This window comes from Gymnoscopelus microlampas, assembly GCF_963454915.1.
Source record: "Gymnoscopelus microlampas genome assembly, chromosome: 4".
In the NCBI taxonomy this organism is placed as follows: domain Eukaryota; kingdom Metazoa; phylum Chordata; class Actinopteri; order Myctophiformes; family Myctophidae; genus Gymnoscopelus; species Gymnoscopelus microlampas.
Genome location: NC_139941.1, coordinates 4005617 through 4022050, shown reverse-complemented (window position 1 = coordinate 4022050; position 16434 = coordinate 4005617). Strand labels below are relative to the sequence as shown.

At 42.2% G+C, this 16434-nt stretch overlaps 1 protein-coding gene across 2 annotated transcripts in view; it reads left to right on the top strand.

Annotated features, from left to right (window-relative positions):
• The window catches only part of arid3c (AT rich interactive domain 3C (BRIGHT-like)), a 129737-nt gene extending 113532 nt beyond the window's left edge, over positions 1–16205 (top strand). For both annotated transcript variants that reach the window (XM_084055851.1, XM_084055850.1), the window contains 4 exons: positions 2309–2565; positions 5089–5382; positions 8214–8303; positions 9991–16205. In XM_084055851.1, the coding sequence (XP_083911977.1) occupies positions 2309–2565; positions 5089–5382; positions 8214–8303; positions 9991–10238 (889 nt within the window). In that variant the 3' untranslated portion in view covers positions 10239–16205. The remainder of the gene's footprint in view (positions 1–2308; positions 2566–5088; positions 5383–8213; positions 8304–9990) is intronic.
• The last annotated feature ends 229 nt before the right edge of the window (positions 16206–16434 follow it).

Below are 16434 nucleotides of genomic sequence, written 5' to 3'. Positions count from 1 at the left end.
ATGGAAGCCGTCGAACTGGTGCGATCTGACGGCATCCTAGAATTTATAGGTACAGTAGGATGTGATGTCATGCGTGATGTCATGCTGTCGTGAGATTACGTCACACTGGCGTTGTGTCCATATTCGGAGTGATGCAACGTACATACAACATACTGACAAACATACTGACAACCGACATGGCGCAGGATTCAAATTGTATATATATACGATAAGATACTTTCTAAAGCGAAAAACTCAAATCTTTGCTTCTGGGGGTTCCTGGAACAACATATTTTCAGATGGGGGTCCGTGGCCAAATGCATTATCATTTTGGGTGGTCCTAGACATGAAAAAGTTTGAGAACCACTGTTTATAGATTTGCACACATGATAAAAAAATAAATAAATAGCAGATCTTCAGATCTTCGGCTGTTTTCATGATTCTGTACTTACAGTTTGGCTCAGCACCAAGAGAGTAACACCAAGAGTCTCACACACGCACGCAAGCCCGCACGCACGCACGCACACTCACACAAATTCTAAGGACAAATACGCACATCCTCTGTCTCTTGGTGCTGAGCCAAACTGTAAGAGCAGAATCAGGAAAACAAGCGGGGACTCGCAACTCACTTTTGAATGCTCCAAGTTTTTTATTTGTGACAAACAGCAGATTCCCTTTCGGTCTTTTTCAAGTATAACACGTGCACACACACACACACACACACACACACACACACACACACACAGACACAGACACAGACACAGACACACACACACACACACACACACACACACACACACACACACACACACACACACACACACACACACACACACACACACACACACACACGCACTCAGTGTAACACTCTGGTCCCATCAACTCCAGGGTTAGACTCTCCCATCTTCTTCTTTTTTCTTTTTTTTAAAAAATGAATATAAAAATAAGGGCTGACCTTTGATTATGACTGTCCACACACACGCTCATTAAACACAATAACATTTATTTTGTGCAAAGACGGTGTTTGTGCGGTGGATTGCAGCGTGATTCATGATAATTATGGCATTATAGAGGCGCATGGGCTTTGGATCCATGTTGTCATGCAGTTGATAGATGGCAGCATGTTGCCACATGACACATCCAAACCCCATCCAGCCATCTTTACCATGACGCTGGAGAAACACTCTCACACGCCAACCTGGAGAGCTCACACATCATACCCGATTAGCAACAAATCTACTGACTGAATATGTCAGTACTGGAGGAACAACTCAGATTGTTGTAGGAAATCACACATAGTATAGAAATACTCTGTTACAAGTTAACCCATTAAGACGTGAAGCGATTCTTAAAAATGTTTTCTAAATCCTTTTTTGAAAAAAAAAAAGAAGAAATGTTTCAAGATTTTTCCAAAAATAGCAGATCTACAAGTTCATAGCGCGGCACTCGGTGCCGCGCTATGAGCTTGTATATCTGCTATTTTTGAATAGCCAAAGAAATATAAAGTGACAGGTCTTAATGGGTTAAAGGCCCGTATGAAAAAATCTGACTCAGTTTGTCAAACTGTTTGTCAAAAAGTACCAGATCTACAAGCTCACAGCACGTCCCGATGCGACACGTAAATAAGGCTTGTAAAATCTGCTATTTTCAGTATTTAAAAATGTTATTAAAGTAATACAAAAGGAACGGTTTTGGACGTATACAGCAACAAAATGTAGACTCCTTTATGTTGAAGCCTATATATATATACACGTTCCTATTCGGTTGGAAGTTGGGAGAGTGCGTTTGGTGTCATTTAAATACATGTCTGTCTGTCTGTCTGTCTGTCTGTCTGTCTGTCTGTCTGTCTGTCTGTCTGTCTGTCTGTCTGTCAGTGGTGGAAAAAAGTACTCAAACTTTTTACTTAAATAAAAGTATCAATACTGCAATATAGAAATACTCTGTTACAAGTAAAAGTCCGGAATTCAAAATGTACTTGAAAAAAATCACTTGAAAATAGCAGATCTACAAGAGGTTGTAGATCGGCTATTTTTAAATGGCCGAAATATACTGTATATAGGACTGAAGTGGTTAATGTATGTTTTGCAATAATAATCAAAATCTACTACTGTAAGTAACTAAAGTTTTCAAATAATAGTGGAGCAAAAGTACAATATTTGCCTCTGAGATGTAGTGGAGTAGAAGCAAACAAAGCGGAAATTGGAAATACTCGAGTAAAGCTCGAATACCTCAAAATTGCACTTAAGCTCAGTACTTGAGTAAATGTACTTAGTTACTTTCCCTGTGACGTTGTGTAACAAAATATGACGTGAATCCCCTGTCCCCGCAGGTATATGAAGTACCTCTACCCGTACGAATGTGAAAAGCGGGGCCTCAGTTCCCCCGGCGAGCTCCAGGCAGCTATCGACAGCAACCGGCGCGAGGGCCGCCGGCAGAGCTACGGCTCGGCCATCTTCAACTACTCCCCCGTCGGGACCCCCACGCTCCTCTCCTCCCCCAAGATGTCCCACCACCACATGGCCCACCTGCCCATGCCCACGCACAACGGGGGGGGGCACATGGCCCAGAGCCCCGTCATCAAGAAAGGTGAGCGGTAGTAGCTATGTAGCGACTTGGCCCGTCGTCACTATTAACCCTTTAACACATTCCACGCCGGAGTTCAATCTCATAATGTACTCACCGGTGCCAGCGTTTTATTGTTGTTTTTTTGTTTTTTTTCACGTCGCCACAGACCTCGCTAAATCCGTTCAAATCGCGCGCTCAACTGTTTGTAAACACACAGGGGATCTGTGTGAGGCACCCAGTGAAAACCGTTTCGATTTGCGATCCGCCTTCTTGAAGCTACAGTGGTGAACGCTAAACAGCGGTCAGCGAGGAGAAAGACAACAACGGAGAAAATGGAGATTTTGTTTCCGCTTTAGAGTGGAAGCGGATGGGATCCGGAATTTCCGGATCCCGGATAATTCCGTTTCCGGTGGTGCTACAATGAAATGTGTCGTGGCGAACGAGGCCTACAATGAAATTTCAACCTGTGAGTAAAAAAATAAATAAACAGAAGCACAGATCGGAGTTGAAAATGTTCGCTTTAAAACACAAATCTTCACGATTTCCCCCCAAAAATAGCAGACCTACAAGCTCATATGAGCTTGTATATCTGCTATTTTTGAATAGCCAAAGAAATCTAAAAACTACACACATAATCGTTTCCATGTTGAAAAATGTTCATATATTTTCAATAGAATCAGAATCAGAACCGACTTTATTGTCACATCGCAGGTTTACAGGTTGTAAAACAGAGGGTGAAATTTGTTTTCGTGCAAGCTCCATCATTTCTGTCATAAGACAAAGGGAAGAAGAAGAAGGGGCCGATATATTATCGTCTATTTAAAAAAACAATCCTGAAATATTTTGAAATATGTGGAACATTGTGGGATTATATATATATAGAGCTGTGTGATGTTGACGAGTCGATTCCAGCGCTGATCTCATCGGCAGTCATAAACTCGTGAACGACGACACACACAAAAAACACACAAAACGACACAATGGCACCCACACACACACACACACACACACACACACACACACACACACACACACACACACACACACACACACACACACACACACACACACACACACACACACACACACACACACACACACACACACGACACGCACACAAAACCACAACGTGGGTCGAGTTTTATGCCCACGCTTGCTTAGCATGATGCCAGTTTCCCTTTTTTTGTAAATAAGTCACGGCATCAAAAAAAAAAAACGTGATTTGCCATGCGCATCTTTCGGAGTCATTTTAAGCCAGATTGGTCACGCACCGTGTCCCGCGCCAAAAATAGCCGATCTACATAAGCTACGAGCTTGTAGATCGGCTATTTTCGGCCACGCAGCACGAGGCTGCAAACCGGGTATAACTCAGCCCGTCAAGTTTTTTTGCATGATCAGGCCCCCGGCCTCATGAAGGGAGAAGTCGGCGGAGTTGAAACAGTTTCACAACCGTTATTACGGGGTCTTATGTACTCAGCTCATCCTGGTGTAAAGGCTGTGGGCACGCAGTGTGGTCAACGCTCCCAAAGAGGAAACATCTTGGCAGGAACTTCCTCCAAATGCTGAGGAGAGCGCTGTCCATGTTCCCTGTGTCACGCCATACTGTGGAATGTATGGGGGGGTGGGTGGGGGGAAACAATAACACAACGGAGGGGGGGCATTGTGCCATTTCTAAGTGATTCATCAGGCTATATATTACCAGCTGAGATTTGACAATCGGGACGTTCCTAAGCTGAGGCGAACATCATCTTTTTGTCGACAATGTTTTAGTGACGGAGTAATTAGGCATAGCGAAGACACCGATCTCTCTTTGAACGGGGGGCATGTTGCCTCAGGAAAAAGTTTCATTTAAGAAATAAATATCTAAAAAAAGTGATAAAGAAATTAGTTGCAGTATGTCTGTGGCCTATTACACAGACACACTAACAAACAGACACACGGGCTGACCCTCTTATAGATAGCTAGGTTGCAGAACCACGCCATCAACACGGGCCGATTGTGTTTGTATAGACGCTCGACTTTTGTGTGACGCTGTAGTATGATCAAGTAGGGCATTAATTTACGATACAATACTCTGTTACAAGTAATAGCCTGTGTTCAAAATGTTACTTGAGTAAAAAAGTAAAAATACTCAAATGTTTGAAACTAGCAGATCTACAAGCTCACAACGCGTCGCGATGCGACACGTTGTGAGCTTGTAGATCGGCTATTTTCAAATACCATAGGTATAGAATAGGGCTAAAGTGGTTAATGTATGTTTTATAATGTAATCATTTATATCTGCAAAGTAACTAGTTACTAAAGTTATCAAATAATTGTAGTGGAGTAAAAGTACAATATTTGCCTCTGATATGTAGTGGAGTAGAAGTAAAAGTACAGAAAATGGGAAATACTCCAGTAAAGTCAAAATCCCTCAAAATTGTACTTAAGTACAGTACTTGAGTAGATGTACTTAGTTACTTTACACCGCTGGTCACGATCATGACAATCCTAACCACAGGCCCTCATGTAACGTCCACTTTCCGTTTTCCTCCCTACCACCAGAGGAAACCATGATGGCCAGCTGTCTGCCGGGCCGCATGGGCATGCCCATGTCTCTGGGCGGGCACCACGCGGCGGCCGCCCAGGCCGTGGCGGCCCAGGCCCAGGCCGCCGCCGCCATGCAGGCGGCCGCTCTGGAGCAGCTCCGGGAGAAGCTGGAGAGCGGCGAGCCGCCGGAGAAGAAGATGATGATCCTGGCCGAGGAGCAGCAGCGGCTGATGCAACACGCTCTGCAGCACAACCTGCTGCAGGCCATGGCCACGCAGCTGCCCATGAACATCAAGCTCAACAACAGAGGTATACCGCCGGGCGCTATCGCTACTTATCATTATTGTTATCATTAGCGTTAGCGTTAATCACTATTGCTATTGTCATCGCTATTGTTATCACTATCGCTATCAGTATCGTTATCGTTATCATTATTGTTGTCGTTATCGTTATCGGTATCGTTATCACTATAGCTATCGCTATCGTCATAGCTATCGTTATCACTATCACTATCACTATCAGTATCGTTATCGTTATCATTATTGTTGTTGTTATCGTTATCGTTATCGTTATCTGTATCGTTATCACTATCACTATCACTATCAGTATCGTTATCGCTATCGTCATAGCTATCGTTATCACTATCAGTATCGTTATCGTTATCGTTATCGTTATCGTTATCGTTATCGTTATTGTTATTGTTATCGCTATCATTGCTGTTATCATTAATGTTATTGTTATGATTACATTATCATACCGTTATCCTTATTGTTGTTATCTTTATCTTTATCGTTATTGTTATCGTTACGTTACCTATACTGCATTACCATTACGTTAAAATAAGACAAAATGATAAAAGTTAAAAAGTAAAGTAAAATGCATAGGAATATTATAAACGTTAATTGCCATACAGTCATCAATTCATCAGACTACTCATCACATTATCGGTTGAAAATAGGGATGTCCATTTTTGTTATAATTGCAATTGAAACTCGTTGTCGATTAACTAATCATTAATCAATATCAAATCAAATCAAGGAAATGCACTATTTACAATGGCTGAATGTCTGCTGTGATCCATAAAAAACGCAACAAATGCTGTCTTCCATAAGAAAGGAGCTTTATTTCTACATGTGCTATAGCACTATAGCATATACTTGAAAAATATGTAACGTATAATTGTTCAGCAAATAGCAGTCTGACTTTCTAATGAAAACAAATACAAATAAAAATAAATAATGAATGTACTCTTATTACGAATTATTGTCAACGGTTAAGTAGTTCATCATTAACATCCCTATGGTAAAAAAAAGTTCCATAATCCATGAACATGTAGACATGACCAAACACATTCAAATTGGAAACCAGTCAAAAATAATAAAGTCATTATAGCTGAATCTAAAATGGTGACAATAGCCGTTCTACAAGCTGCGACGCGTTGGGAGCTTGTGGATACCATTTCCCCCCATCCGTCATACAACGAAGTATATATAATTTAGTATATGCAATTGGTTTATATAGGAAGGGGGCGTGTCAGATCAAATGAACATCAAATATCTAAATACTGAATCAAGCAACCTAAAAACTGCCTGGGGTGCTCACAAAAGCCTGAGTAGGCGTTAAGATTACCCCAGAAGTGTTTTAAAGTGAAATACCCCTTTAAGTAGTTAATTCCATTGATGTAAATAAACGCGATACATGTCTTATGTGTACTTTAATGTTTTTCATCAACATCCATCATAGTGAAATAGCGTCCGGCTCGGTGGGCAGTATTTCAACAATATGGTATATATTTTTTAAAGATGATGGGTGGTTATCCAGCATCACAGCGCGATGCCCAGGCCAACTAATACAGACGCAATTCATCACATCATGATGTGCAATTTCAAAAGTGTGGGGGGGGGGGACTCAAAAAAAAGCTGCGAGATGTTATGAAGAAATAGCGTTTTCGCGGCCAGGGGCAAAATAAGCGGGTGTCATGAGTAAAAATGTTGCTGTCTTCCCGGTGCGGTTTGATAGGTGCAGAGAGACGAGGCTTTGCGCCGAAGCCATAAGTCACACATTACCTAATGATAGAGGTTAAAGGAAGAATGAGAGCCCGATCTGCCCATGTGTGATATCATTTCTGTCTGCATCACTGCACCTCTCATATTAGTCATAATAGCTGGCTTTGCACTTAATACTTGATGGGAAAATGAGTGAGAATCTTTCCCGGGTTAATTCACACACTGGCCCGTCTGGCTCTCTCCATCACGCGTAAACACTGTCATTTAAAGATTAGCGCCACCCTCCCCCGAAACACTATTATTTGTCTGCGCTCTTCTTCCCCAGACGCGAGAATGCCCGCCTTTGCCTTCTCTCTCTCTCTGTGTCCGTGGCAGTGGTTTGGCGCGCGTGAACGAGCGCGTTTGCAGCGTCTGAAACCCCGTACTGTACTGTATGTCCAAAACTGTTGCTTTTCAGGAAATGGAGGAGGAAAAAAATGAACCTGTGTTCCAATGTAGTTATTATTTAGACACACGCTCGTGTTGATACTTTTCGTTTGTTCAGTAAAACCGTAAAACCCACAGACACACCACTTTCATTAAAAAAATATAATTAAAAAGTAGAAAAAATAGCAGATCTACAAGCTCGAACATTGTGACCAATTTGTGACCAATTTTCATATTTTTTTCACGACACCGTTGTATGACCAACTAGGCGGGCATTCATTTACACAAATAAAAATACAATAGAAATATGGAGATGGCAAGGTTGCTGGCCGCCCTTTGTTGGCAAAAATCACCCTGCCGCCGCCCGCGTCGTGTTCCACATTCTGTTACAGTCCGATTCCGATTTGATTCTTCGAGAGCGAGCCGTCAAAAGTTCCCCCGGAGACACTCGACTGCGCGGCGCGATAGGGACTCGGCCCGCGTGACACGAGACGGCGAGCGATAACGGACGCGTACAAATGGCCGTAACATCTTTTTGACAGTTCTTTCTACCCCCAGAACTCTTTAATAAACTGCTCCTTATCCTGTCATTCTTTGAGTTATCGCCAATACTCCGCGCGGAGCTCCCCTCTTGCTTCTTGTGTTCCTTTTCTAAATGCCTGGTATTGAGTTTTTCTCTCTTTCGCTCTCTGCCTCCCCTCTTGACAGATGACAGACAAGAGACCGCATTGAACCTGTCTACCAACGGCATTAGCAGCATCAACATGTCAATAGAAATAAATGGAGTTGTCTACACAGGTAAATAGAGGAGCCGTTTGCTGATGTAATTGCAGGCAGGAAATTCAATAAGTTATAGCAGCGCCCCGGCGCTTAGTCCTCTGCACAATTTGATGTCTTTGCTATAAAATCCATCGTAATGAAGTGGCAGTCCAATAGAGTTAAAAAAGTTAAATATCTCAGAATTGGGCCTGTGGATTTGAGGTCGATGGGGGCTTATTGTCTTACGTGCCTGGGAGTGTAGGGGGGGGGGGGGGAGGCCCACTTTAGCCTCCGGAGGAGCGGTGCTTGTGCCTTCGAGCGGAGGGGCCGTAATTACCTTTAAAGAAAGGCAATTCATGTCAGGGCATATAAGCCCGCTACTGGAAACTTCCATTGGATGTGAAGTGGCCATCATATCTAGCTGAGAGCTTCATTCCAGAAAGACACTTCATCCAGAAAGATAGATAGCTTTTTGTGCTGTTGTTGTTGTTTTTTTTCACTACGAAGTGTAACCAAGAATCTGCCATGGCCTGAAACTGTACAGAACGCATGAAGTTATGTGAGGGCTTTAGTTTATGTGTATTACACGCGCGCGCACACACACACACACACACACACACACACACACACACACACACACACACACACACACACACACACACACACACACACACACACACACACACACACACACATACACACACACACACAGCTATTTTAAATTTGGGATTTTATTTTATTTTTACGTTTATTCATTTAATTAAGTATGAGTTCTGAGTTCCCCTAACTCACGCTAGTACCCCCATCAAAGCAGAACCCAAATTAGGTTCTGAGCACCTTATGTGATACAGAGCCGTAGCATAAAAGGAAACACATCCAGAACCTGTGAAATAAGTTTCACAGTGCGGTTCAAAAGAGCCAGACAAGCCACTCCGCCCCTGAACCAGTTTGTTCTGCTGTTAGGGTGTGACTGACATAGTGAGAAGTGTTTTTGTATTAATCCTAAATCTCTATGTTGTGATAGTAATCATTCCTATAGAGCAGTGGTTCTCAAAGTGGGGTCATTTTAACCACTTTATCCATCATTTATTCGTTGGCGCTCACAGCACTTCACTTCGTGCCACACTGTGAACTTGTACATCTGCAATTTTTTTACCATTTTTTAAAGTTTGAGAACCATTGCCATAGAATGTTTGTTCAGTAACAGGGGTCTCCCCATCTCTTTAAAAATGTCAGCCAATCAGGAGAAAAAACGCCAGACCATCAGATTGTGTTCCAGTGCCAGTGTGTCATCATCACTTCCAAATTCACTTGTCTATCCTGTATCCTGTACGAGTTCTCTCTCCTGATTGGATAACATTGAAATCCTGACCTGAAAAAATATTTTCTGCTTACTTTAACAAACACTATAGCAATGATTGTAATGGGAATAATGTTTATGCTATAAAAAGTGCTATTTAGAGCTTATTCTAACAAAAGATTATTTATATTTATTTAAATGTTAATGAACGTCTTCACGTGAACCTTTCCCTTTTCTGGGTATATCACAATAGCCGAACATTCGGTGAAATTAGCCGATCTACGAGCTCACAACACCACACAGCTTGTGAGCTTGCAAATCAGATCGGCTATTTTTGGTGAAAGAGAATTGTTAAAGATACATAGGGAGATTGTATTCTAAGACGGTTCTGCGCGTATAACCTGTGCTCCTCCTCCCGTCCTCTAGGAGCGCTGTTCGCTCGCAAGCCGGCCATGGCAGGGATGCCGGGAGGAGGAGGAGGAGGCGGCCACCACCGCGCCCACAACCACTCCAGCTCTCACCACCACCAGTCTCAGGGAAAGAGCAGTCCGGGGCTGCTGCCCCCCGCGCAGCAGCAGCCCCCCCCCATCCCCACCCAGACCCCCTGCTCCTCCTCCTCCTCCTCCGCCTCCTCCACCTCCTCGCTTCACGGACACGGAAACCCCTCCCCATGAGTCGCAGCGTCGCGACATCCCCCCCGACACCCCCCACCCTCCTTCCGCCCCATCTCTGAATCCCCCCATGTCCGTCTGTCCGTCCCTAAAGACACCAGGCGGTCAGAAATACAGACCCCCCCCCCCCCCCCACCGGAGAGAGACTGTTGTTGAAGCCTCCTTCCCATGATGTCGACATGGTTCTTTATGGCTCAGCAAACCCATAGATTTATAAGACCACAAACGTTCGGGTTCACACACACACACACACACACGCACACACACACACACACGCACACGCACACGCGCGCACACACACACACACACACACACACACACACACACACACACACACACTCACTCGCGCACACGCACGCTATACATACCTTGACAGCAGACACACGCCTGTACGTCGCCCCGCCCACACACCCTGCAGTGTGTTCAAAGGACATTTTACCTGTGTGCATGTGCCATGCGTGAATACGCGCGCGCGTGTGTGTGTGTGTGGGTGTGTGTCTGTGTACCTGTATTACTATACTTGTGTCAGGCCAAAGTATAGCAGAATCTGAGAAACGGACAGCGTAGACATGGCAGTTTTGTGGTCAAAACAGATTTGATGAGTTAGGCTTTACAATTGGCAAAGGATTCGGGTTGGGGTTAGGATTAGACATTTAGAGGTTAGGTTTAGGGGTTGGGATCAGGAGTTATGTCCCATTTATACTTAATTGCGCGCTGGTGTCGTGCGTGGAAAATAGCAGCTCTACAAACTCAACACGCACGCTTATGCTAGGCTATTTTCTTCATAAAGTTGGTTATTTTCTTGTCTTTAATATGTAGAGCAACTTTGGGTACTTAGAAAAGTGCTTTATAAATCTGAGCTATTATTATTATTATCATTATTATTATTATTATTATTAGGGTTAGGGTTAAAAATGTAATTTATAAAATTGGCATCCTAAAATGCTGATGTCCTCACAAGTATAGTAATACAAACATTGTGTGTGTGTTTGTGTGTGTGTTGCGTAGGCTGCATAGGAACCCAGCCATCTTTGGCTTCCTCAAAGATGTCTGTTTGCTTCGGAACATCTTTTAAAAAAAAGAGAGAGAGAGAGAAAATCTGTGGTGTCAGAAGTGGGACACGGGGGGGGGGGGGGGGGGACGCCACCATACTGAGACTCTGGGCTGCCGGTCCGTTTCGACTAGAGGACGAGGCTCACCGAAACCTGCAGAACCGCCAGCGAGGCGCGGTTTAGTCCGCCGTTTTTTTTGTTTTTGTTTGTTTTGTTTCTGTTTGCATTGTCACAGATGTCAGAATCACGTAGCTTAGAGCTGATACCAAAGAAGACAAAAATAAATGGAAGTTGGAAGATGTCGGAAGGTGGTCTGAGCACAAAGGTGGCGTGACAGTCGCGTCATTTAAAAACAAACAAAGAGAAAGAGAGAGAGAGAGGTTTAGCGTCATTGATCAAACTGAAAAAGAACTTGCAAACGATGAAATCAACACGAAGTGCATACTTGGGGGAATATGACAGCGGTGTAGTCCAGTGGTTCTCAAAGTGGGGTCCGGGGACCCCCAGGGGTCCTTAAAGGGGTTCCAGGGGGTCCCCAGCTAAACTGTTGATAGTTAGGAACTAAATGGACCCTTACGGGTCTGTAACTCTGAGAGTTATGGGGGTCCGTAGCCTAATGCATGCTCCTTACATACTTTCAGTCCTTGATATTGAAAGCTTTGAGAACCACTGGTGGTGTCTGCACACGATGCTTGGTGTCTGCATTGCTGACCAGGTGCTCAGCCCTGCGCGACAAGGGAAGCTGTCGAGACGGCGAGCGATCGCTCTTTCCCGATGCCTCCGTCATTCAGCCGAGTGTACAGGTGCATCTAAAAAAATATAGTGGAAATGTCTTGTAATATATTTTGAAGCCTTTTTTAAAAATCTGGACACAGATCTGCATACAGCTCAGAAAACCAAAAATCCTATTTCTAAATAGCTCCAGTGTACCTGTGATTATTCCTTAAATTGCAATGATAACAATTATAATCTACAAGTTTTGATCAATTGTTTTCTTGGATAAATCTATGTCATATTCTCTACATATTACTTTTCATTCCTATTAATTTTCCACGATATATATTTATTTTTAGATGCACCTTATCGCGAGCTCACGCCAGTTGCTCTACCTGTCGTGTGCTCAGAATGAAATACTCACAAAACCTGTCGTGAGAAAAGACGGACGCGTCGGGAGCTGCACCGCGAACACATTGCATGTGTCTTTTAAGTCCAAGACGATTTCCTAAAGTTTAGGAAAAAGTGTCGACTCTCGGCCTGCACACGCGCCACCATGAATAAGCAAGTACCAATGATGTTTGTGAAAGCATTTACAATCAGATAGAAGCACAACACTGACGCGGTCAGCCCTGGCGTTTAGTTTGCGTAGAAATGCCGATCGACCAAAGCAACGGGTAAAAAGCACTTCTACTACTTTTTTTGAGAGGTGACGGGCTAAACTAGAGGACAAACCGGCGGGACATATCATGACATGTTGTCGAGAGTATAATCAAATTATCAATCACGCAGTGGCTTTATATTGTGAATAGAATCCAGTTTTCTTTTTTGTTATTAGCAATGCACTTGTGTCTAAAGAAATACTAATTTATACTCTGTTTCTCGAGGGTGTTGCTCGGCTAAAATATCTATAAGCTAACAACGGGTCGCGGCGCGACGCGTTAGCTTGTAAATTGAATATTTTCTGCAAGCAACGCTGTCATGGAACGGATTATAATTTAAATTTAACCACTTAAACCCCATATGGTTGAGCGGAGTCCCTCACGGCTCTATGCTATAGTGTCTTTTCTGTTTTCGCTCTACATTAAATGTCTTTGCTGAAAATAGCCGATGGTCACGTTGTGAGCTTGTTGATCTGCTATTTTCTGCAAACGTTTTCCGTCAAAATATGCATCCATCCTGGGGTTTAAGTGGTTAATAGTGGAAGTTTCTCACTATTTCATCTCTCTTTCTTTCACTCTCTTCCCGTCTCTTGCTTTGCTTCCTAAAACTATCAAATATCTTTTGTTTCTTTATCATGAAGGGAAATGGGGAAACCGTTTTGATGATATATAAGGGGTGTATTAAGCCTGTTCGAAGAAAAAAACAGATAAAAGACACAAAAAAATATGTAATTTTCAGATTTATATTTATTTTGTTTTACATTCAATCCTGGGCAGCAGAATATTTGCGTTCACCACTTTGTTTGCGAAACCCTTTTTATTTTGTTTTTAAAAAAAAAGTCTTCTGGAATGCAGACATGAATACCTCACCTATCTACCTGTAAATAGACATAGTAGAGTATGAATACAAGATATACCTCATATATTTCATTTTTATTATTTTTATTGTAAAGCCACTTTTTGTTTTTGGTTCAACAGATCACTGGATTTTTCTTTTGTTTTCTTTTCATATTTTGTATAATTATACCAAAGAAGGGAATATTCTATGAACACACGCATCTACCTCATTCGTCATAGACTGTGCCAACAAACATGTACACACTCTTAATTAATTGCCAGTTTTTACATGTGCCCACTTGTGGTCGCTCAACATGTTGTTTGTGTGGAAAAGAAAATGAAATATGCTTTTTAAGACAAAGGGGATATGAAGTGGACCATATTGGGGGCATTTTATGCTACGTCTTTCACGATGCTTGTTTGTTTTTACCGTGTGGCAACAATGCTCTCTCTATATATAATAGAATCCAATTTAAAGTATACATACGCACAGCTCCAGGCTGATATTTGTTCATAAAGTTGATAATATATAGTGTGACTTCATGTATAGATAGCAATGTTTAAAAAAAAAAAAAAAAAGATATATATAAAAAGGAAAAACGTACATTTTGACAAAGGAAAGGCAAAGCAGCCCACTGTTCGTTTTGTGGTGTTGAAGGTGGTTTTGTCGTCTGTTTAAATCCAGTGTTTACTTGAAACATGTTTTCTTCAGGATTCAGGTCATTACGTGGACATGACGGGTGGCATTCAGAGGGTGTCCATTTAAATGTCACCTTGTGCTTGTTACATCCCGTGGCGGCAGAAATACCAAGTGCTTAAACGCACCATGCCACTGAACATATATATATATATATATATATATATATATATATATATATATATATATATATATATATATACACTCAGCCGGCTCAATATGGCCTCATCACTAGATGGTGATCTGTATTGAGGGTTATCCCCCGTAGAGGTTAAAGGTGCAGTATGTGATATTTGGTAAAAATGTGTGTTAAATAGCTCTGTATTCTGATAGTAATCATTGCTATAGAGTGTTTGTTCAGTAACGGGGGTCTCCCTGTCTCTCCCGCTCTTTAGTAAACAGAAAACACAGTTTCAGGTCAGGATACTAATTTGGTCCAATCAGGAGAGGGAACCAATACAGGATAGAGGATGATGATTACTATCAGAATATAAAGCGTTAACTTTTTTTTTTTAACAAAATCGCTTTTTGTTTTAACCATAGATATCACTTACTCCACCTTTAAATGCTCTGTTAACCACTTTAATATTTGATGTTTTCAAAAACGTAGCAGAAAACCGATCTACAAGCTAACAATGTGTCTTATCACGAAGCACTGTGAGCTAGTAGATCGAACAATTTCTGGTTCAAAATATGGACGCCAGGTTAGAAGTGGTTAAAGGAATTGGCTTGACAAATAAAAAAAAAACGGGATCCCTTGTCCCGCCTCAAATTGGCAACGCGTCACAAACGTCGCATGCTAAACACGCGGTAAAGTGCATCACATCCAGAATGCCACAATTTGAGCCGCGATACGACACGTTACCTGACCTCAGCTCAAATCTTAAGTTATTTCTCCAAAGAATGTATCCGTCGATCCATCCTTAATGTAGCAAAGAGTTCACAAGACAAAAGCCCGTACATCCTTTTGCGAAGGTGATTTTGATTGTTTATTTCTTTTTACTGAAGGACATGACTGTATGCGGGCGGGAGAACCTTTGTACGAGGCACGAGAGAAAAGCGCACAACTGCAATCATGAAATCGTTCATTTTTTACTTTGGATATCCTAGATGTAAATCTCCCCCCCCCCCCCCACCAGTGAACACAGTACTGGCACAGTCTATTCCTCATGACTGTTTCTTATCCTCATCCCTTCCACACAAAAAAAAGGAAAAAAAGCTCATTTACATCTCGACGATCGACCACGAGGCCAACGAGACCGGTCGACTCGCCGTTGAAAGTTGCACGGTTGTCGGTGTCGGCCGGCGCGTTTCGTTAAGGCGAAGTCAGACTATGAAATGAGCGTTAACTATGTACATACTGCTGAAGGCCGGAGGAGGGATACACGTGTAAAAAACATTGCCAACCATTGGTCACCTTTTTTGATGACTGTGTGACACGAGGACGTTCAGATCACCATCATCCTTCTTCTCACCAAAGAGTCTTCGTGGAGCCGCGGAGCTCTCTTTGTTTTAAGAGCGTTTAAATCAACGATTTCAGAGCGAAACAACAAATTGAAAACCAAAGTGACAGCTTTTGGGGCGACAAAGAGTAAAAGAGAAAGGAAAAAAAAGGATTTTCACTTATGTACTTACTTAAATAACCTGTTGTTTACTTTGTATTTTAGCTATGCTATGCTGGTAGTTTTTAGATACTCGGCTTTATTCGCTATGTATGAAGCTTTAAATATCTCTTTTATTTTCCCTTTTTTTGTTTTTGTTTTCTCATCTTGGATGAATCCAGTGCGTTTAGTAGAATGCTGGATTTTGGTGCTCAGGGGTACACAACATACAAACATAAAACACAGATGAAAGAGATTTCTTGTTTCTTGCCATTTGACTTGTAGCATATTTAGAAATAAAATCCTGCTTTTAACTTCACAACGACGTATGTCTTATTTGCTGCAATAACATTCTCTCATATGCACACAGTCTGATGCTGACTATTAAAGGACAACTTTGTTTTTTTTACAACCAAGGTTTATGCTTGTAATTAAAGTAAATAAAAGATGAGTGTTAATATTTTTTTCATTTACTGCTTTCTATAGCTTTATCAATTTTCGCGATCTTTTTTTACAGTGGCAATCGGGCAGGTGGCTAAATATGTCTTTTTTTACACAATAACCCGGCGATTTCTTTATTATTATTTACAGTAGCTCTTCTAGCCCCCAATAACTCACATATGGCCATCAAAGACC